The sequence below is a fragment of the Euprymna scolopes genome, chromosome 8, assembly GCF_053919585.1.
Source record: "Euprymna scolopes isolate OS-2025 chromosome 8, ASM5391958v1, whole genome shotgun sequence".
NCBI lineage: Eukaryota > Metazoa > Mollusca > Cephalopoda > Sepiida > Sepiolidae > Euprymna > Euprymna scolopes.
In genome coordinates, this window is record NC_136489.1 from 160,257,543 (window position 1) to 160,281,766 (window position 24,224).

The 24,224-nt window shown below is 35.0% G+C and overlaps 1 protein-coding gene across 1 annotated transcript in view; it reads left to right on the forward strand.

Annotated features, from left to right (window-relative positions):
• The window catches only part of LOC145283905 (solute carrier family 49 member A3-like), a 68,221-nt gene extending 44,633 nt beyond the window's left edge, over positions 1 to 23,588 (forward strand). Inside the window, exons 7-10 of the mRNA XM_080133006.1 lie at positions 2,342 to 2,494; positions 7,888 to 8,045; positions 16,631 to 16,761; positions 23,254 to 23,588. Of these exons, the coding sequence (XP_079989132.1) occupies positions 2,342 to 2,494; positions 7,888 to 8,045; positions 16,631 to 16,761; positions 23,254 to 23,438 (627 nt within the window). The 3' untranslated portion in view covers positions 23,439 to 23,588. The remainder of the gene's footprint in view (positions 1 to 2,341; positions 2,495 to 7,887; positions 8,046 to 16,630; positions 16,762 to 23,253) is intronic.
• Positions 23,589 to 24,224: the final 636 nt, after the last annotated feature.

The window sequence follows — 24,224 nt, forward strand, 5'->3', positions numbered from 1 at the left end:
TATTTCTTTCAGAGACCATGTCGTATTTAGATCAATTTTTTAGGTCCTGATATTTTAACTTTTTCCATTCAGTTCTATTAAAGCCATAGTCATTTGAAACTATGACATCGATAATGAGCAGTTTTTTCAGGCTTGTTCCATATTACAATGTCTGGTTTAATGGCCGTGTCTTTTATGTATCTGCCCGCCTGTAAATCTTTGTCATAGAACACGGTCACTATTCCATTTGATGTTATCAGTGGTGTTTCATGTTCCCAGATGTTCGGGTCCTGGATATGACCTTAAACTATATCCAGTGGTGAGGCCCTAGCTTGCGGACTTTGGGGAGTGTGGAGCCACCCTTTAATTATCATTGCTCCCAGGTCCACTCTGACCCGGAGTGGTAGTACCTGTTAGGATCCCAACTATGGGTTAAATAGAAACTGATTTGAAAACAACAAATATATTCTATTAAAAAAATTTTCTTCAAAATCTTTGGATTCGGCATTAAATAACCCGAAAAACAAAAACAACCAACTAACCAACCCAGATGTTTGACGATCTGTCAAGTTGCATCTCTCTACAGATCTTCCAATGGAGGTATTTACATACTTTGTTGTGATATACAGTATAAAGACCATCTACCAATAAGAATAGGCATCCAGACATTGGGTGGTTTTGGCTCCAGTGTAGGCCATCTCATGCCACATCAAATCTTTGAAAATATATTCGTTGAGATGATTATATTGAGTTCTTGTTCATTTTTGTCAAACACTGGATGGAGAAGGTGGGCAGGGGAAGTGGTTATCTGAAAACATCCACATCTACATCAGCTTCACATCTTAACCCCACCCCCACCCAAAACTCGCTTACCCCCATTACCCCAAGTCAACATTCAGCTGATGCAGAGTCCATGGACAATTATGGAACTTACTTACAGAGGACCACAACATCAATAAATGTGTTACTTTCTTGACTGCATTATTTGGTTTCATTTATTTTTGTGAATCAGCCTTTTCCCACATGATCATAAAGTTCAAATACTGCTCTATAATGACTGATGAGCATCTATAAGTCTGCTTGAGACTATTAGCAGCTACTATCCAGACTGCATCCCTGACTGATTGCATCTAATGCAAGTCATCAGAGTAAGGTAATGACAAAAAATGTGCAGAGCTTTACTGTGCATTATGGGTTGATGCAATAATGCAACGTACACCTGCATATAAAAATAATTTACAATATAACGTCAAGAATGAGTTCAATAGAAACGTTGTTTTAATTTGAATAAAAATATGCATCAAGTGCGCTTGAAAGCCAAATCACAATGTAATATTAGGAAAATAAACAAATATTTTACTTGCTTGAAATTTATAACAAATATATTTCGGAAGTAGACTCCATCTCCAGTGTGTTGTTTTGTTTCTTTTTTTCTTCTTCCTTGCCATGTAAATTTGGAGCAAGAAGTCTGTCTGCATAGAGCTGTGCGTTGTATCTGGCGGTTGTATTTTGAAATATTTGAACTGTACGTAGGTAACGCGTGAATAACGTCAAGAATGAGAGTTCAATAGAAACGTTGTTTTAATTTGAATAAAATAAAATATGCATCAAGTACGCTTGAAACCAAATTTTATTTTATTCAAATTTACAATATATTTATAAGTAATGTCTTGCATTTTTAGTAGGTGGTAGATCATTTAGACTTGGTCATGTCATAAGTAGCTCTCATGCTGAAAATGTGTGTGCACCCCTGTACTTATAGAATGAAGCATGTAACTTACTTGCCATAAGTATATTTCTATACTGCTACTAAGCCCGACTCCAGTATGAAACACATCTCGTTATTACTATTCTTTTTAGAATTATACTTATTTAAAAAAAATAACAATTATAAAGAAAAAATATTTATTGATGTACATACTTGTCACAGAATAAAGATGTCATATTCCAAAAACCACATACAGTGATCAAATAGTTTGTTTTTGTTTTTTTTAACTAAGAAAGTCAAAATTTACAACTTTTAACAAATAAAGTTTTAATTATGTTGAATATAAACAAAATCTCGGTAGCTTGAATTGAATTGTCGCGCTTGAATTTTAAAACAAAATGGGGACTTTTTTGTATTTTTTTTTAAATATGTAATTTTTAATAAGGACCTATTTTATATATATGTTTATATGCATACATCTATGCATATATATATCTATATATATACACGCACACATTTATGCATATATATACATATACGCACACATCTATGCAAAATATTTAAAACAAAAACATGAATTCATTTTTTTTTAATTTTTTTTTTTCGCAGAGATTTTAATTCGAACAAAGTATTTATTTTATTTTCGAATTGCAGACATTTTCAGGATTATGTGGTGCTCTTTTAATTGGAGGTGGTGTCATTGGTGCAGCTATTGCAGGACTAATTTTAGATCGAACAAAACTTTTTGTAGAACTTATCAAAGTTTCTTCTGGTTTATCTTCCCTGGCTGGTATTGGATTTTCATTGGTAAGTTTTCTTCCTTTTCCTTTTTCTTCCTTTTCCTTTTTCTTCCTTTTCCTTTTTCTTCCTTTTCCTTTTCCTTTTTCTTCCTTTTTCTTCCTTTTTCTTCCTTTTTCTTCCTTTTTCTTCCTTTTTCTTCCTTTTTCCTTTTTCCTTTTTCTTCCTTTTTCCTTTTTCTTCCTTTTTCCTTTTTCTTCCTTTTTCCTTTTTCTTCCTTTTTCCTTTTTCTTCCTTTTTCCTTTTTCTTCCTTTTTCCTTTTTCCTCCTTTTTCCCTTTTCTTCCCTTTTCTTCCTTTTTCTTCCCTTTTCTTCCTTTTTCTTCCCTTTTCTTCCTTTTTCTTCCCTTTTCTTCCTTTTTCTTCCTTTTTCCTTTTTCTTCCTTTTTCCTTTTTCTTTTTCTTTTTTCCTTTTCCTTTTTCCTTTTTCTTTTTCCTTTTTCTTTTTCCTTTTTCTTTTTCCTTTTTCTTTTTTCTTTTTCTTTTTCTTTTTTCTTTTTCCTTTTCCTTTTTCTTTTTCCTTTTCCTTTTTCTTTTTCCTTTTTCCTTTTCCTTTTTCTTTTTCCTTTTTCCTTTTTCTTAAAAAAGAAGTCCATCAGGTGTACGCAACGTGATAAATGGAAATGAAGGCTAAAAAGAGAGAAACACGAATTTTTTCAATATATATATATATATATATATATATATATATATTTAATTATACCGTAGCACCTTTAACGTACGTACATACGTGTGTCACAGTTTCCAGATTATAAATTATTTGATCGGAAGATCCTATTTATTAAAAAGAAGGATAGAAAGTGATAACATACTACGAACATTAAATTAGTATATAGATATACTAATTTAATGTTTGTGGTATGTTATTACCTTCTATTCTCCTTTTTAATAAATAAGATCTCCCGATCACCAAAGACGAAATGTAAAAAAAAAACTTATATATATTTTGTTCAAAATGACACTTTCATTGTTTGCCTCTTTTTTATCAGCAATTTATAATCTTCAACTGATCAAACTATTTGCTTTTAAACAACGTTATCTTTTCAGTTTCTTTATATTTCTTCAAATGTAATCGGTATGAACTTTTTTCTTTTTTTTTTTTTTTTTGACTCAGCAACTTTATGACCATCAAATGAGACACACTTTTCTCTAAACTATTACAACAGACCTTTAATTATCTACTTAGCAAGGTTACCTGATCTTACACGGGAGCACAAATAAGAATTTAAGTATTAAAGTAAAAGTGTAACAGCTATTTAAAGTTTCTCTTGCTACTGGTTCAGTATAATAGGACTGAAATAAAACTGACCTGGTTTTTTGAAATAACTACAACAACAGTAGATAGTTTGGGTGGAGAGAGAGAAAAAGGGGGGAAAAAGTGGTAGTAGACAGGCAGACTCAAACACGTAACGCGAAGGAGGAAAGGAGAAAAAAAAAACGTGATGTCTTTGCCGATGTCTCCACAGTCAGACCAGAAGTTCAGAACGTTGAAATTAAGCGAAGTCAATCCAACCGATACAATGACTTACAAAAATGACGATGCAAAAAAAAACGACCCCTATTTGTAGAAAACTGCCCAGTTCCGGTTTAGGGTGAAGGAATGAATGTTTTTGGCCAATTTTTCGATTGTCATTCGAAGGGTCGAGTTTTAAAACGATACCGATCTCATGAAAATCAGTCGCCTGTCGAAAGTTTTTGCGACACACACACACATTTTGCCTTTTATATATATATATATATATATATATAGATACTAGCGGGGGTATCTGGCGTTGCCTGCATGAGGTGTGGGGGTAGGTGGTAAATCAAAACAATAATAAAATGAAGAATAAGCAAACAAATGTTTAAATGTTAAAATTTTTTTTAAAAATTGGAAAAATAAACAAAAAAACAAACAGAAAACATGATGGAAATTTTTTTTTTAAAAATGGGAAAATAAAGAATAAGCGAACAAAAAAAATGGCATAAATAACCCTGTTTAAATATTAAAACTTTAAAAATGGAAAAAAAAAAATGTCCGATATGTCGGCACAAACGTGCAACCTTAACACAACGGTACTGTCACTATAACCACTACTCTACGATCGCATCAGCAAAGTAACGTCGTTTTTTTTTGGGGGGGGTTCTGTTTAAACTAATTTCAAGAAAGTACGTTTTTCGCACGGGCATGTTTGGCTAAATTGTCATGAAGGAACGCTTTTTTGTTACCCTCCCTCATTGCGAACGTCCATTTCTACAGGAAATAATTGACCATATTTTTTTCTAATTTCCACATATCATTCGACTGAGATATTGCCCTTTCAGACGGTACCGGTTTCGACCGAGTCTGATGCCACTGAGAAAAGTTTTAGGTAGACATGATGATTGCAACGTCTTGTCAGACGAGTGCCACTCCCTCAGACACTTAAAGTTCATGAACCCAAAAATGACTTCCATCGCCACAGGACCATTTTTATAGACAAATGCCTGAGGGAGTATCTATACACAGATGATGTTACAGAGTCTTAGCTTTGTACGACAGCTAAGTTTCTCTCTCTCTCTCTGTTCAAAATGTTGAGATCCAGCAACAAGCAAGAGCAAGATAGCCAGCAACAAATTAAACTGCAGAAGGATAAACGATTCAATCTCTTCTGAAGCAAACAACTCTGTTTCATGTAAACATCGATCTGAACTTTGTTGAGCACAAAAGTCAACTGCTTTTTAAACAAAAATTCAGCTCTTTTTATTATAGGTTAAACTTTCATTTCACTAGCAAAATTAACATCTCTTGAATGCCGTTTAAAAACAGTGAAAGTTTTGGAAGTTATTTACGAGGGATGTTACAAGAATAATGCCTCCTATTTTTTTTTTTATTTTGTCCTGATTAGAAGGGATTGCAAATTGCATTGTTATGATGACTGAACTTATGCATTCATGACCTGGAAATTTCATCTCTCTGTTGCAGATATTGACAACGTGAGACTCTATGAAAGCAATCCCTGCCATAGATGTATCTCAAAATCAAAGATGTCTCACTGAATTCCTCGATGCAGAAAAAATTGAAGTGATCAATCTTCACTGGTGCCTCTTAATGAAGCTGATGGGTTCCTTGATTTCTCTCTTTTAGTTTTATTTTACTTCAGTCAAAGTTCTCAGGAATCAAGGGGCCCACGACCTGGGGCTAACACTTGAACTCTATATGAGATACATAGATATTCGAATGTTCCATTAAAGTTCTTTATCTCTCAAGCACTGAGTTAGTAAAGAAACTGAGAACATAATTTTCTTCTCCCCAATTAACCATTTTCATACGTCGTAATATATCTTTTATTTTGGTCTCTTGGTCTTACTGGATTCCAGGACAAGAATTTATCTTGTCTGGTGGAGTATCCAGCTTCGTGCTATTACTTGAGGTAACATCACTATGAGAAGGTGCACCTTTCCTCGTAAAAGTTAATGTGGGTTAGCCATAGTGAGATCTTATTTAGGCAACAAATAAAAAATGTGATTTTGAATATTTGGTCAGGGTTTACTTCTATGGAAAAAGTATCCTCATGCCAGGTTGTTCTGACAAACCCCTGTTCAGAGAGACCTTAGACACTCGAGGACAGTGTTTAGTAGGCATTCTTTTTTTTTTTTTTTTTTTTTCTTCCTTTGAAGATTGTAATGCTGGGTATGGGGCAGCCAAACCAGCTGCCAACATTGCCCCGCTTTTTATTGAAACCAACCGAGAGCTCTTTTTATTATCCTTGTTGTTCCCTTAAGTGCAATTGTCTGAATCTCTTTTGCACTTGGTTCACCAGGAATATTAGTTAGGTAGGACTTCAGGTTCTTCTTCATAAGTCCTGTGGCACCTATGATAACTGGTATGATCGATATCCCGTTTAGGTTCCAGTTTCTTTTCATATCATACATGAGACCTTGGTATTTGGTCTGTTTCTCTCTTTCAGCTCTGTTAAGACCGCCATCATTAGGAACACTCACTTCAATCAAGGTTGCAACTCTCTCTGACTTATTCCATGTAACTATGTCAGGTTTCACAGCAGCATTTTCAAGGTAGGTGGCTGTAGGGATTAGATGGTCGTAATGTATGGTATATAAGTCATTTCCAACTGTTCTTTCATTCCAGAGTGGCGACAGATGTGAGTGACAAAGTGCACTCCAGTTAACCAAGGCATTAAAATAGGCAAAAGTGCATTGAGAATGGTGGTGACTATGTAGAAAAATAAATTCTGGAGCACAAAGTGTGCTCGTTTTAATGGTACCATTCCCATTTCGCTTCAGCATTTTAGTTTTTGAGTAAAAAAAAAATAGGAGGCCTTACTTACCCACATTAATAATTTTATAAATAGATCAAAGCAACTTTATCTTAATAAGAATTATAGTTTTATAACAATTTTGTTCAGTTAATAATTTAATCACTGAACGATGGAATGAATGGAAATGGCACTAACCCTATGCGGGCTTAACTGGCTTCCTCTAAAGGAGGAAGTTCCATGGGAGTATGAAATTCACAAGTGTTCCGCAGCAGCATATATATCCATGTTAGGGAAGATGACGACGTTAGGTTTTTGCATACCCTTGCAGGGAGGTGTCGACGTCTTCCTACATACAGTGTCTGGAATTCTCAAATTGGTCACCCATCTCGTACTGACCAGGCTCAGTGTTGCTTAACTTTGGTGATCTGACAAAAACCGGTGTGTCAACGTGATTATGCCTGACTAATTTGATGCCTCGTTCAGTCTCGAAAGAGCAAGGATACTCCCTGTAGGGGCAGCTGCAATTGTGAGGCAAAGGTTGCGCAATCCTCAACCACACCGCTCCTAAATCGGCACTGTTTGAGTCCAGTGGCAAAGAGAGGTCCAGGACAACTGGAAACAATGCCGAGATAAGCAGAGAGTGCATACAGCACCTGGAAGTCCCAAATGGTCACTCATTTAGTACTGGTCAGGCTCATCATTGCTTAACTTCGGTCATTTGACAGGAACTGGTTTTTCAAACGTGATTGTGCCATATATGGCTGACTAAACAATACTGTAAAAAAAAGTTTGAAAAGCATGTTTGACAAAGGAAAACTATGACCAATTAGGGAAATAAAAATAAAAAGATTAACAATGTTGGTTGAGTACACTTGTATAATATAAAGTTAACATATAACAGTATATAATACACATGTATATAATCAAATAATATTATAAATAACACCATAAAGTGAGGCAAATACCGTATCCAGGGACTGGAAAAATATTGTATTCCACATTGTAACCTGAAAAAAAACGTATCCTTGGGGCTACCATATCCCGGGGTTCTACTATTAATTTTTTTTTTTTCTTTTTCTTTTATTATTTTTATTTGATAAATGTTATTTACATGAAAATGATTTAATAAAAAAAAAGTATTTTCTGTTTTAATTTTTTTTTATAGTTTTCTCGCTATGAAAACCAGAGAATTCTAGTTGCTGTTAGCATTGCTTTAATGGGTATGTTTGGCTTCTCTCTCTACCCGGCCTGTATGGAAACTGCTGTTGAATGTACCTACCCAGTTGCAGAAGCCACAAGCTCAGGGTTACTCTTCATCTCTGGGTATGTACAAGGAGTTGAAAAACATTTCTGGAAATTTATACAATGTATTATTTATCTCTGTCATGTTTTTTTTTGTCGCACTTCAACTATTTTATGTGAAGCAAAAATTATCAAGAAAATAAATGGAAAAGATATACTTTTTTTTTTTTTAACAAAGGCATCATCACTTATCAAGGCCAAGAAGCCACTCGAGGATAAGGGTTAAAGCGTGTACAGTAGATAATTGGACGATAAAGTGATCGTTAGTAATGGAAATTCGGTAAATTTGTTAACTTATATATGGAACGGCTCATCAAAATCTTGTTTACGTTAGACTTGAAGACAACCATATTGTAGTCAGCTGGAAAGCAGGAAAACGGAAGACGGTTCCACAGGCGTGCAGTTCTAAGAAAGAAGCTTTGTTCATGGAATCTACGTTTAGGTTTAGGTACAGATAAAGAGTGGGGGAAATTATTGGTAGTGTTTTCAGCTGGACGGGTGTTTCTTGTGAAAGTTTGGCGAGGGGGAGGGGACTATAGATTGAAGCTCAGTCGAACACTTGCCATGAAAATAACGATAAAGCAGAGACAAACGTGCAACATCTCTTCTGTGAGAAAGAGGTTGCAGGGAAGAGAAAAGGACATCCCCTACGAGGACAGATTTTTTTCGTCTCCATTAGAAGATAGACGTTTTTGTTTATGTTGGTGTTGTTGATGACAATGGTATATGTCTAAAACTAGTATTTGTCATTTGTTTCTTTTTAAACTATGTTTCTCTTCCTCCTTTTACTGGTTTCTTTAAACTCTTTTTTTTTCTTTTTAATGACTAACATTGGGATGACGAATCTGAGAAATCAGAACATTTTTGAGCATCAGTTATCGGCATCGAAAAAATTTGTCTCTATTTTCTGATGCCAAAAAATGATTCTTTCTGTTTAAAACAAAATTTTCCTTTGCTGGTACTAAAAAAAAATTAATAAATTTTTATTGATTTTAAACTAAATTTACCAGTAAAATTTACATGTATAGATCACCCTAACCCTCCACAATTGTATTTTTGCATTTGCAAAAATACAATTGTGGAGGGTGATATGTGCATGTATGTGGAGGGTGATATGTGCATCAATTGTGGAGGGTGATATGTGCATGTATTTTTGCATTTGCAAAAATACATGCACATATTACACAAGATTTATAAAAGTTAAAATAAATTAAAAATAAAAAAAAAACTTTATAGCTCTATGTACTGGGCGCGTAAGCTATCTCAGGACACTTTACATACTTTTAGAAAAACAGAAAATGAAACTGTTAAATCGTTTAAATTTACAATTTCTTGTAGCAATTACAAGAAACCTTCTCTAGCACCAATAACAATGGCCAAAGATTTTTTATCTGAAAGTACCTCTTTTAAACTCCTCGGCCTAACGTTCACAGGAAACATGAGTTTGAACAATTACATTGAGAGCATTGCCAGGACTGCTTCAAAGAAGGTAGGTTCTCTTTACCGTGCTAGAAAGCTACTAATGCCCAAAAATATCCTGTACCACTATAAGGCCACCATTCGCCCATGTACGGAGTATTGTCATATTTGGCCTGGTGCATCTGCTACTGGTCTCTCGCTCCTAGACAAGGTTCAAAAGAGAGTCACCAACCTAATAGGTCCTGAACTATCATCTAAGCTTCAGCCTCTGAATGCTCCGACGAACTGCAAACACTTGTACCCCCTCGATATAAATATCCCCGAAAAAACCGACAAACAGCTAAATCCCACCCCTTCACAGTAGAGATCCCTAGATGTAAGAGAGCCTTCTACTCCAGTAGTTTCTTCCCCAGAACCGCTAGACTTTGGAATTCCCTTCCGGGTTTCTTCTTCCCCCAACTGTACTGACATGCAGAAGTTCAAGTGTAACGTGAACCGATATCTTGCTGCCCAACTCCCCACATAGTACCCCTGTAGCGTATGTCTCTGATGGTAGCCCCTACATCAAAGTGGCAATGTGTCTTGTTTGGGGTGAAAATGTAATAAAAAAAAAAAAAAAATTTTTTTTTTTAAATGAATATAGTTTTTTTAATCTACATTTTATCTTGTATATATCCTCCATCGGTTTCTATCACCAACTCAATTCAAGTTGGAAAGCGACTACAAGTTTTGATCAGGTGATCTTTATGTTCTCCATTGCGCAGGCTATTGCTTCCATCAGAAAGAATTTGGTATTATAAGGATGCTTATTAACTTCCTTTTCAATGACACCTCACACATAATAATCCAAATGATTAACGTCTGGTGAGTTAGGAGGCCATAAGTTCTGACATGTTCATGAAAATTCTCAGTCATCCAATCCTGTGTTTTGAGAGCCTATTTATCTGAATTCTATCAAAGTCAAGTATCTTGGTTCAGTTGTGCTCTAAACAGAAACATTAATTTCAAACACGCTTCTGCCATATCAAAGAACTCTCTGTTGATTATATATGCCTGATATATGTGGATGTGGGGTGATAATGGCTTGAATTTAAGTTTAAAACAAAAATAGTCAAGTATCATGGTGCAATTTAAAATTAAATATTCATTTCTCACACGTCCCTGTTATATCAAAAAAGCTTATTTTATTTGCCGGGTATTTCTTGTATTTTAATAAACTATCTCAAATTCACTTGCGATGTAAGGCGTTGTAAGATGATAACTGTAGTCAAAATCGTCTGCTCCTTCTATTATTGATATGTTTCAATTATCGAGGCTTATCGCAGACATTTCGATACAAAAGCTATATAGAAACACGGCAAAATATATAATATACCTCTGTGTGGAATTTTACGATGAATCTTGTTGGAAGACATTGGTCCTTCCATTAGCTACATTGCCTATCTAAAGTTTAACAATGGTTTGAAGAGTTTCGACTTTAAGGCCCTGTGGAAATAAATGATGAGGCATGGTGTGCCTTCACTGCTAACAACATCGAAAACCATCAGAAATTTTAGAAATCTTGCAATTTCTGAATTGTAGTGTTTCGCTTTTGCAGACACTATTACAGCATCTTTCATTTCCTTAGTTATAGTAGTATTTGCTATGGGATCTTCTAGAAGCTAAAAAGAACATTAATTAGTATATTTTTCATTTAAATGACAAAAATATGTGCCCTCAAATATTTTATGCACCCTGTATATAGAGAAATTTAAAGAGTTTGAATCTGGAATTGTATCGGAATTGGGTGGAAAATATTGGAATCGTCACATCACTAGAAGTTACTGGATTTAATGGTGCTTGTCTGAATCTGAAGTTATGCAAATCATAAGCTTTACTAATCCAGTCAGTTGTAAATGCATCTTTACCAAATTTCAACTATTCAATTTCAACAGTAAAACCTTCAAGTAATTTCCAGCTACTTTTAATATCAGTTATTTATGAAAACGCGCTAGCCAAAGTTACGGAACTAGTGCATCCTTTAAATCAGACGTAACTCAGCATTCGCTCAGCTTTCCCCGGTACATGACATCAGCAGTTCGGGTTTAGTTGCTGTCTGACATAGCATAGCGATCAGCCAATCACCATGCTGCATGCTTAGTTTAAATTCAACACGCTATTCCCGAGCAGCAGACATGAAATTGGATTTGGAAGAGGGAAAAAAAAATTTTTTAAAAAGCCACCATTTTTTACATGCAAGTCATTCAGGAAAAGAAGAGCAAAAGACATTGTAATTAACTTTTGTTGACAGTGGAAACTACTGACAAAAACAATACAGTGTGCAAAATGCGGCCACAAGTGCAGCTTAGCAAAAAGAGGGAGAATTACCGACGGTTATGGCTGGAGATGTGTGAATGTGAAGTGTCAGTTTGGACTGGGACCTTCTTCGCTAAATCTCAAAAAAAAAAAAACCCAACCCATCTACTTTCGTTTTAACTTTTTTACCAAAAAATACGTGAAAAATATGTAAAAAAAAAAAAAAATAATAATAATAATAACCCCTAAAAAGTAAGTGGGATTAAAAAAAAAAATAAGTTTGTTCAAATTTTCCTTCATAAACAAAAAAAAAATATTTGAAAATAAAGTTTTTTTCCAGTTTTCCTCCTTAAAAAATTAAATAATCACATTTTTAAACAAACTTGTTTTTAAAAAATAAATAAATGAAAAAAACTAAAAAAAAAAAAAAAAATAACTTGTTCTTTGAAATTTTTCTTAAAAACCTTTGCTTAAAAATTATTAATTTGACAAAAAATAAAACACTTCTAACCTTTTCTTCACACAATTAATAAAAATGAAGAATTACGGTAGTTTTTCTTTTTTTATGTTTCTACATTTAGCATTTTGCTATTTTCTTTTACGTAGCATTGTTATGATTTCATCAGCGACGCTCGGTATAATCCAGCTGTTGAAGTCATGCTTCGAGGAAAGCTGAGTGAACGTCTGAGTTTAAAATATTATCCAAAGGCGTATGGCCATTATACTGCTTGTCACAACAAAGTATGCAAGTACCTCCATTGGAAGATCTGTGGAGAGATGCAACTTGACAGATCGCCGAACATTTGGGAACATGAACCATCACCGATAACATCAAACAGAAATGTGACCGTGTTCTATGACAAAGACATACAGGCGGGCAGATACATAAAAGACAAGGCCATCAAACCAGATATTGTTATATGGAACAAGCCTGAAAGAACTGCACTCATTGTTGATGTCATAGTCCCAAATGATTTCGGCCTTAACAGAGCTGAACGGGAAAAGATAACAAAATATCAGGACCTAAAAAATGACCTAAAAACAACATGGTCTCTGAAAGAAATAAACATTATACCGGTTGTGATAGGAGCAACTGGCTTAACTGGCTTAATAAAAAAGAATCTTCATAAATACTTAGAAGCGATCCCTGGAAGACCAGGCTGTAATGAAATACAGATAGCAGCCATAAAGGGAACAGAGTTGAACCTTTGCAGATTCTACCAAGATTCTTAAAAGAGCCCTCGGATATAAATTTAAATCATAACGGAATCAAGTGTTAGCTCCAGGAAGGAGCCCCTTGATCTCTTAAAGTTTACTGAAGTAAAATACAAAAAAAAAAAAACCCAACATAAATGATTTCATAACCAATGAAGAAACGTTAGTTAACCGCAATTATCTCCCTTTCATAACAACACATGAAAAGTAAAAAAAAGACTTTAAACAAAATAAAGCGCTTTTTCGTTATGATAGCGAAAGGCGAAAAAAATGAATTTTCATTTATAAAAAAAATGGTATCTACTAATTTTTATTTCCATTTCAACAAAAAACAGTGTCATGTTGTAAAATGTTATATATTACTGCATTATTATAAAATCACATATTTTAATGATTCATAAAAAAACAGCCACTGGGGGGGGGGCAGTAACCATAAACACAAAAGAGTTATCAAAGTATAAAAAAAATATTTAAAACTAAATATTTTGGAAAAAGGCCCCAAAAAAATCTCAATGAAAAATGTTCTTTATTTATATTATACTAGCAGTTCAGCCCAGCTTTGTTCGGGCCCTATGTTCATAACTTTATGTACATATACATATGCACATAACTTAATGTGCATATGTATGCATATATATATTAAAAGGTTTGACTTGTGTCCAATCTAAAATTTCAAGTGTTTCAAAATTGGCAGAGGAGTTTGGTAGAGTCTGCAAAAGTCAACTCTTTCAACTTTGACTTCTTGGAAGCCAAATTTTCGCCCAAAAACTGATTAAAAAAACTTGTTGCGTGTCTGAATACGCTTTATGTGAAATTTCAAATGTTTAGACTAAACTGAATAGTTTGCTAGAGACCGCAAAGGTAAAATCTTTTAAACTTTCACCTCTTGACAGCCAAATTTTCAGCCAAAAATTGATTAAAAAAACTAAAAAGTTTGCCCTATATCTGAATACACTTTGTGTAAAATTTCAAATATTTAGACCAGAAATTGGCTGAGTAATTTGGTAGAGACTGGAGAGGTCAAATTTTTTAAAATTTTGACCCCAATTTTGACCTTAACATTTATTGTTTTGGGCTCAAATCAAATTAAAAAGTCTGATTCATGTCCAAGTAACCTACATTCAAAATTTCAAGTTTTTAAAACTAAAATTGGTGGAGGAGTTTGGCAGAGTTTTCAAAAGTCAAATCATTGAACTTTGACCCCTTGATAGCAAAATTTCTGTCTGAAAATCGATTAAAAAGATTTTTCCAAATCTCAATACCCCTTATATCAAATCTCGAGTTTGTAGACTGAAAATTAACAGAGTAGTTTGATAGGTAAATGTACACACACACACACACAGACAATTTCACTTTTCTAGATATACTAGCATTTCAGCCCGGCAATGCCCAGGTGTTTGGATGCGTGTGTTAAGCAAAAAAAGTGGTAGTAGAAAGGCAGGCTCGAACCCGTAACGCGAAGAACAAAAAGAACGAGGGGAAAAAATCTGACGTCTTTGTTGTTACGACCACCGCCAAACAGGAAGTGACATAGTTTTTAATTAAGGCTAGACAATAGAAAGGAGAGGATGACTTGAAAAATATTTTTTAGCACTCCTACCCAGATATGGCAGCAGTACTCCATCCCTGGATGTACTTGGTTTTTATATAGATAGAGAATTGCATCAGCAGGGAGATATCTACTGGAGCGGTAGAAGGATCCCACCATTTTTCCAGTGACCTTGACAACAGATTTGATGTACGTGTTCCATTTCAGGTCAGGAGTAAAGGTCAATCCCAGAAGCTTGTCAAAACATGGACCCTCCCCAAGACGAGAGCCATCCATTTCAATTGATGCCAGATGGGGATCAGAGCGGTGATGATGTAAAGAGAGAAGCTTAGATTTAGATGCATTAAAAGTAACCAGTCACCTCTTCCCCCATTGTACCAAGCGCTCAAGATCAGAGAAGAGAGAATCAGAGAGAACTTTGTCATTTACAGCCTTTGATGTGTTGCCATAGATGGTCATGTCATCAGCATAGATGTCAACGAATGATTTAAGTATGTGTTTTGGCAGATCATTGATGTAGATCAGGAAGAGAGTTGAGCCCAGGATGGACTCTTGAGGGACACCAGCATTAATACTGTTGGCTTCTGATTTCTGCCCATCGACCACTACTCTTATGAGCCTATCAGAGAGAAATGATTTAATGATTGAGAAAACATTTCCAGTTATACCATAGCTGTAAATCTTGTGAAATAGGCCTTTATGCCATACTTTATCGAAGACCTTTGATATGTCAAGAGCAATTGCCCTAGAAAGGAAACCTTTGTTGAGAGATTCACTAATCCTATGAGATATAACCGTCAGCACGTCTGCTTAGGTGATTGCCTACTTATCTATTTAATATGGATTCCAGCAACTTACTCATGACACACAGGAGACTTATTGGTTTGTACTGAGAGGGAGATGACTTATCACCTGAATTCTTAAATACAGGACATACTGATAAGGTTTTCCAGGGTGTTGGGAAGCACTTTTCATTAAGGCAACGCTTAAACATTTTGTAAGTATAGGGGCAAGTTCTGGTTGGAGCTTTTTCAACACTATAATTGGAATGCCGTCAGGGCCAGTTGCTTTACTAGAATCAAGGTTCTTGATTAGCTTGGCGACATCACGCACAGATATTTGTATGTTGCATAGTGTATTGTCTGTTATAGAAGGAAATATGGGGAGTTGATGGCCTTGATCGCATAGGGTAGAATTAGCTGCGAAGTTCTTTGCAAATAGTTTGGCTTTGTCTAATGCTGATGAGATGACTTCAGGTCCATTGATGATAGTTGGGATAGAACGCACATTTCTGTTCAGGATTCTGTTTGCTATTTTCCAAAACTGGTGGGAACCAAGCCGCTGCTCAGCTACTTTGGATTTAACAGACTGAGCATATAGCTCTCTTGCATTTTTTATTACTCTTTTACAGTGGTTGCTGGCAGTCCTGAAAGCAGCTTTAGTCTCAGTACATCTATTATGTTGGTAGTTATGGAAAAAGTGATTTCTGTGCACGATGGCAAGAGCACATTCTGGGGATAACTATGGCTGGCTGTTAGGTTTTTGTTGGAATTTTTTGGATGGTATGAATCGGTCTATACCTACAATTAACCATTCGGTCAGGTCTGATACTAGATTTTAGCATTACTGATAGTTTAAAATCAATAAATATTATTTTATTATTAACACCAGCGGTGGAAAATTTTGTTTTAAACAAAATCAAATAAAAAGATAATCCACCACAGATTTGCACATCTTGAATCAGATGTGACATACAAATTGAGCGATTTTCACTGAGTTAACTTCCTTTGGAGGTTGAAGAGTATTCCTATGAATAATCACATGTCTTCTCAAACCAGCAGTAAACTTGCTAACTTTGCTGCATATTAAACAGATCGTCTGGTTCGGACTAATAGGTGCAAAGTTGACCTGAACAGGAGTTTTGTGTGACTTAAGGTGGTTGACGTAGCCAGCTTTTGACAAAAGCGCTCATTCACAAGTGTCGCATTTCCAGTTCTGTGTCTCATGGTTGACTGCAGCATATACACACACAATATTTCTGCAATTTCTTTTTTCTATTAATTTTCTCTTGTACAATATAATCTTCATGTTAAATGTTTTTGTTTTTTTTTTTATCTCCCTTTCACAGGCAACTGCAAGGTATTGTTTTCATCATTCTTATGCAAGCCTTGGCCGTTCCGTTACCTGAATATGAAATCATGCACGCAAAATGTAACACAAACAGTACAACTGGACAAGTGCAAACCCTCGACTATACATGTAAGAAGAATTTCGCTTTACGATAATATTCATTCGTCTAGTAAATTAAACTGCAAAATCAATAACGAAAAACGTTTTATCTTTTAATTGGAATTCATTACTGAGATGAGTATTATTTATATTAATTTATTGCGGACTATTATTCTCATCTTTCTTAGTTGTTATTTCACGACGTTTCGGCCAACTATTCCTCTGGCCTTCGTCACCGTGGCACAGTTTTTTTTTTTTTTTGTTTTTTTTTTACACAGAGATCACCACTTATTAAGGCCCGGAAGCCACTCAGGGATAAGGGTTATTGCAAGTACATTATGTTAGTGAGGAGATTTGATGAAGTGTTTACTTCAGGGGGCGGTTCATTAGGAATTTGTTAACATTAGACTTGAAGACATCCAAGTTGTAGTCCGGAGGGAAGCAGGCAGACGGAACAGAGTTCCACAGGCGTGCAGTTCTAAGAAAGAAGCTTTGTTCATGAAATCCGCGTTTTGATTTAGGCACAGATATAGAGTGGGGGAAATTTTTCACAGTGGATTCAGCTAGACGGGTGTTTTTCGTGAAAGATTGGCGAGGGGGGATCAGGGATTGGAGTTCAGACGAGCACCTGCCATGAAAATAACGATAAAACAAGGATAGGCTTGCAACGTCTCTTCTGTGGGAGAGGGGTTGCAGGGTAGAGAAAAGGGCATCCCCCACTAAACCACGAAGTCTATTTTGTACTCTGTCAAGGCATGATAGGCTGTTTTTGGCAGCTCCTGCCCAGATATGGCAGCAGTATTCCATCCTTGGCCGTACTTGGCTTTTAGTTGATAGAGACATTGAATCTCTACGGTTCCAGGTGAGAATTGTCTGAAGATAGCGGTTTCAATCCTACCCAAAGCCAGCTAGAGGTTTACTTGGCCAAAAACGTGGTGAGACGACAACAACTACGGATGGCAGTAATTGCTGAGAATGCAGTGAGGAGATTTGGAGTTCCTATCCGTCGCAGTTACCACCTGACGAAGGCCAGAGGAATAGTTGGCCGAAACGTCGTGAAGCAATAACTAAGAAAGCTGAAATTAATAGTCCGCAATAAATAAAGAAAAAACATTTTATTTTTTGGTGATATCATTGGAGCACAGGGTGGAACAGGTACACTTGTGATGTCAAAAATTAGAAGTGGATGAAGTAAATTCAAGGAACTTCTATTATTACTAACCAACATAGTGTTACCAGTTTCGGAGTAAGAGAAGAATCTATCAGGCATGTGTATGCAATATCATCATGTATGCAAGTAAAACCTGGCTAGTGAGGGTTGAGGACATGTGTTGCATGGAGAGAAATTATATAAGAACAATACAATTGATGCGTAATGCAAATTCTTGAAGACAGGCTTAGTTTTGATAATCGCAAAAGAAGATTAAATTTGGACAGTGGCTACCAATTTATTAGTGAGTACCCAAGAAACTCTTTTTTTTTTTTTCCCCCTCAACTGAACCCCATATATAAGTAAATTTTTAATTTTGCATAAGTTCCTGTGAGAAATGTACGACAAATAATAGTTTTCTTCTACTCCAAAGGTCCTGGATATGACCTTAAACTATATCTGATCGTGGGATCCCAGCTTGTGGGCTTTGGGGAATGTGGAGCCACCCTTTAATTGCCATTGCTCCCAGGTCCACTCTGACCCGGAGTGGTAGTACTTGTTAGGGTCCCAACTATGAGTTAAATAGAAACTGACTTAAAATATATATATATATATATATTCTATTAAAAAAATTTTCTTCAAAATAACTAGATTCGGCATCAAATAACCTGAAAAGGGTTGATACGCCGTAAAACAACCAACCAACTTCTACTTCAAAAGGTTTGATGTTTCTGAAAAAAAAAATTATTAAAAAGAGAAAATAAAAAAGATAATTGTCAATATGAATTGAACCACTGCATGAATATGATTACACGTAATAGTTAACTAAAGATGATCATCCCATAAGAAAACTTAAAAAACTAATAGGGAACCAATTAAAATGAATGTTTAAAAGAATATGCAAATTAGCTAGATATTTTGCTAGTGAATGCAATTCCATGACCCATATAAACCAAAGTTGTATTTTCTTTTTAAATGAATAGAAGAAAAGGGTTTTTAATATGAATATCAATACACAAAAGAAAAAAAATTCATAAGATTATAGAAGATATATCATGATCCTTTGGGGGGTACAAAATGTAAATTATGCAATCATGAAGGTAAGACTTTTATAATTCAAGATTAAAATATATATATATATACACTTGTGCCCGATATTATTCATACCCCTCGGATCTTTGAGATTTCTATAAGAATATTGCTCAAACCAGAAGGTAGACAACATTAAAGGGATTTCAAACAATAAATCAAGCATAAACATTTAATTTAAACTCAACAAATAAATAAATTATGTAAGTTTGAAACATTATACAAAGAAAAACAATAATGGCACTAGTTCAAAATTATTCATACCTCTCTTACTAATAGTCAATAACATGCCCTTTATTCTTAATAACTGCCTGTAACCGTTTTGGATATTTATCAACAAGGTTTTTACAAGCATCAACAATGATTTTTGACCATTCTTCAATGCAGTAGTTCTCCAACTCCCTCAAATTTCTAGGTTTCCGCTTTTTAACCTCAGTTTTCATTATGTGCCAGAGGTTTTCGATAGGGTTCAGGTCGGGACTCTGGCTAGGCCATTCCAAAACATTAATTTGATTATCCTCAAACCATTTCTTGACTATTTTGGCAGTATGTTTTGGATCATTATCCTGTTGAAGGACCCAGTTTCGTCCTAAATGGAGCTTCTCCCCATCCTGTCTAATGTTTTTTTGGAGTATCTCCAAATATTGCTCCTTCTTCATGGTTCCAACTATCTTGACCAAACTACGTTGACCACTAGCCGAAAAGGAGCCCCAAAACATTAGGCTACCACCACCATGTTTCACCGTGGGTATGGTGTTCTTTGGGTTGTAAGCTTTTCCTTTCTTCCTCCAAACGTAAGAAGCATCCATATGGCCAAACAATTCAATTTTTGTTTCGTCAGTCCCCAAAATACTTGGGAAAACGGACTCTGGAGAATTCACATGGGTCCTAGCAAACTTTAGACGTGCTGCAAGGTGTTTTCCGGTGTGCAATGGAGTCCTTCTTGGTCTTCTTCCTTTCAGACCATTTTCATGCAGAGTCCTTTGCAATGTTTGCCTTGATATTTTTATGCCAGAAGACTCTAGATTTTCTAAAATGTCCTTAGTAGTGGTGGTTGGATTTGCATTAACACTTCTTACAATATTCCTGGTGGCTCTAGCAGACAGTTTCCTTTTCCTTCCTCTACCAATCTAGTTGTTTGTTGTGGGGTGGCTCTGGAATTTTTTGATGATGCTCTGTACTGTTGCTGTAGGGACCTCAAATTTCTTGGAAATTGACTTGTAACCTAAACCATCCTTATGTGAATTCACAATTTTAGTCCTAAGATCATTACTAAGCTCTTTTTTCTTCCCAATTCTAATAATTTTTATTCTTTTATTGGTTTTCAGTTGATATCATTTTAATTTCTGAAAAATACAAAAAACGAAATGAAATTAATCAAAGGTTGTATAAAAGCATTCAAAATAAGAATCAAACAGGAAACAGACAGTCAGAAACTCGATTAATACTGAAAAAATAAGAGGGTATGATTATTTTTGAACTTTGCAGATTTTATAAATAGCTGTATATTTCTTTTATTACAAGTATCCCGAGATTTTAAAATGACGAAAATGATCAGAAGAGGTTTATAAAGAATATGTATCAATATGGACGTAAACAATAAATTCTTACAAAGTTACATCTAATAAACTCAATTTTCAAGGGGGGGGTATGAATAATATCGGGCACAAGTGTATATATATATATATAAGAGAAAATAAAAAAGATAATTGTCAATACGAATTGAACCACTGCATGAATATGATTACACGTAATAGATAACTAAAGATGATCATCCCATAAGAAAACTGAAAAAACTAATAGGGAACCAATTAAAATGAATGTTTAAAAGAATATGCAAATTAGCTAGATCTTTTGCGGATGAATGCAATTCTACGATCCATATATAACAAAGTTGTATTTTATTTTGTAAAAAAAAAAATAGAAAAAAAGGATTTTAATATGAATTTCAATACACACAAAAAAAAAAAAAATTATAGAAACTGGAATCTTAAGGTATCAATCATACTAGTCATTATAGGAGCAACCGGACTAATGAAAAAGAATTTCAAAAACTACCTTGCGAATATACCCGGTGAACCAAGTGCAAGGGAAATACAAAACAATTGCACTTAAAAGGGACGCTTAGAATCTTAAAAAGATCTCTTGGTTGGAGTAACCAAACTCATGGGTGAATGTTTGGCATCCAGTAGAATTCCCCATCCCCAGCAAAAACAAAGTGATAAGAAAATTAAAACAAACAAAGGGAGTATAGATATCTACCCATCTCGTAACAGGCAAAATTAATTTCCTTAAGAGTTTTGTTCCGCTTTTGTATTTCCTTATTATAATGAGACTAAACCTTATATCGAGAATCTGTATTCTTATTTTGGTTCTAGAAAATATCTAAAACTTAAGAGGTCTTGAGAATAAATTGAAACCATGGAATTTTGCTTAATGTTTGGGGCTTTGTAAAGATATAAGATGCTCTCTGGTGTGACTCCGAGCACTTTCCATTAAAGTACTTGTAAAATACAGATGCAACATTGCTTTCATGGGACAGAGAGGTTGTAGTTTGGCCGACAGTGCAGGATTTATTAGTTTTGAGACCATTTTATTTTATTTTTTTTCACCTTGTCTAAGAGTGAGAGATACACCATTGCAGGTGTGGCAAAAATGCTCCATACGTGGGTGAATGGTGACTTTGATTTAATCTATATATATAAAAGCGAAAATGTATGTATGTATGTTCGCTTTTTGTGTATGTCTGCAAAAGGCTTTTTTCGCTGTGATTGTCAGTTGGTTCGCTCCTTAAAACTTTTTATATCGCGTCTAAATCATAATAATCTAAATTATAATAAACAAACATGGCCGGGTGTTTGGAGGTGTAAAAGAAAAAAGTTTTAGTTGGAAGGTAGGCTTGAACCCCAAAGCCTTGATGTGAAAGTGGAAACGGAAAAAAGCCAGACACCTAACCATCTCGGCCACGGGGGAAGAGGAATTGATAAGCGTGTTAAGTTAACGTTTATAAAATGAAATTGACAGGTGCGAGGAAGTTAAGTCATGTAATGTTTGACCTTGAAACATGATGTAAGCAATGACTTTTCAGCAGTTAAGATTTTGTGCAGGACAGCTTTTACCGAACTTTGGGGAACGAAAAGCAACTCCCCATTTGTTAGGGGAGTGTCTTGAAATGAAAGCAACTGTCTGATATGACGGTAAAAAGCCGACATTGACCAAATGTTACATCGCTTTCTGGAGACCACTGGCCGTCGGGTTAGGGAGCTGGATATTCGAATCGAGTTTCGCTTTTTTTATACCAAAAATCGAAAGCAACACGCGGCAATCCAAAAATATGGAATGTTTAACATTTCAAAGTCGGGCAAATTAATTAGACAGACAACCCTCTTTGTTAACTCATTAATATTATGATTTAGACATGATATAAAGTTTTAAGAATGAGGGAGTCGAGCGAGCAGCCCTTGGAAAAAAGCCTTTTGCGGACATATACAAAAAGCGAACATACATACATACATACACACATTTTCGCTTTTCTATATATAGACTAGCCTGGGTGCCTGACGTCGCCTGGGTATTTGTAGGTGTGTGTTGAGCAAAAAAAAGAAAGTTTTATTCAGCAGGCAGGCTCGAACCCGTGACGCGAAGGTGGAAGAGAAAGTGGAGGTGTGTGTAAGGGTGTTGGTTGAGCAAAAAAAAAAAAAAGAAGAAAAATTGTGAGCGCAAAAAAAAAAAAAGTGGTAGTAGGCAGGCAGGCTGAAACCCATACCGCGCAGGAGAAAAAGCATGTGAAAAAAAGTGACGCGTTAGCTGTTGCACCCTTCACCAAATCGGAAGTGACGTAGGTTCAAATTAAGACTAGACAATCGAAAAGATGCGATGACTTTCAAAAATATTGGCGAAAAAAGTAACCCTGTAGAAATGTGCCCAGTTGAAGATGAAGGAATTAATGTTTTTTGGCCAATTTTTTTTTATATTTGGTCGAAGAGTTGAGCTTTAAACCGATACCGATTTTGTGAAAATCCGTCACCTCTGTGAAAAGTTTTAGGCAGACATACATACATTTAAACAGATTTTTGCCCTTTATATTATAGATGTTTTAAAAATTTTCAACTATCGTGGACTTTCCACGGGTTCTTCTAGTCTAAATGATTTCATTTTTAATTAATAACTTAATGCTATCTGCAGTTCAGTCGTCTCTATAAGTAAAAAAAAAAATAAACAACTCTTCATTTTCGTTCTGATTTCAAATGCGATTTGTATTATTTTTTGTTGTTTGTTTCCAGATTCCAACCTGACGATGTGTGGTTTGATGATATTTTGCTGCACCATCATGTTAGTCTTATTTTTTCACCCCGAATTAAGACGGGTAAAGGCAGAAACCCGAGCTGCTGCACAGAAAATTCTTTCTCAAGGGGAGAACATTGATCAAACTCCCATTGACCCTAATCACGGTTTGAAAACAGACTGATGTTTTTTGTTTTTTTTATTGTTTTTTTTTTCATCGTTTTCATCATGATTCTATTTTAAACAAATCAAAAATTTTCTATGAAATTCAAAAAGGCATTGGACAGCAACATATGAAGCATATTTATTAAATCAAATCTAATTATTTTTTTAATATATTTTTTGTTCTTTTTTTATGTTTAATCTTTTTTATAAGATTTTTTCGCCTGCAGAACTTTCTTCCAACTTTTTTAAATGTTTTTATTTTCTTGGCAGTACAACTTTTGAACAAACACAAAACTTGAAAAACGTCTGATTCTTTTTTTTTTTTTTTTTTTTTTTTTTTAATAAAAAACTGGGAAAAATCTAATGGAAGAAAACTTGCCAAAAATAAATTTAACATTAAAATTTATATTTTTCTTGAAGCTATCGTCAACTTTGATATTTCTAATCCAATTATCATTACTTAAATCAAACGTGCTCGGCTGAGCGCTAATCTCTGGTTCCTTGTTGTAAGACATTCACAGTAAGAACTCGTCTCCCTCCTCCAACTAAAAAGAATATTTTTCTTCCATGTGCCTAACACCAAATAGAATTTCCATGAACAAAGTTTCTTTCCATCTGTTGAACACATTACTATGGTACTGCTTCCCTACATTGTCATCTGAAAATCCAATATCGTCTAATATTTGTTATAAACCGTCCTCATAAGTAATCAAATTTTGTTCATTCCGTTCATGTGATAATCCATCCATCTCATCAATCCCTATCCTCGAATGGCTTTTAGTCTTGATATGTGGTAAAGAGTAAA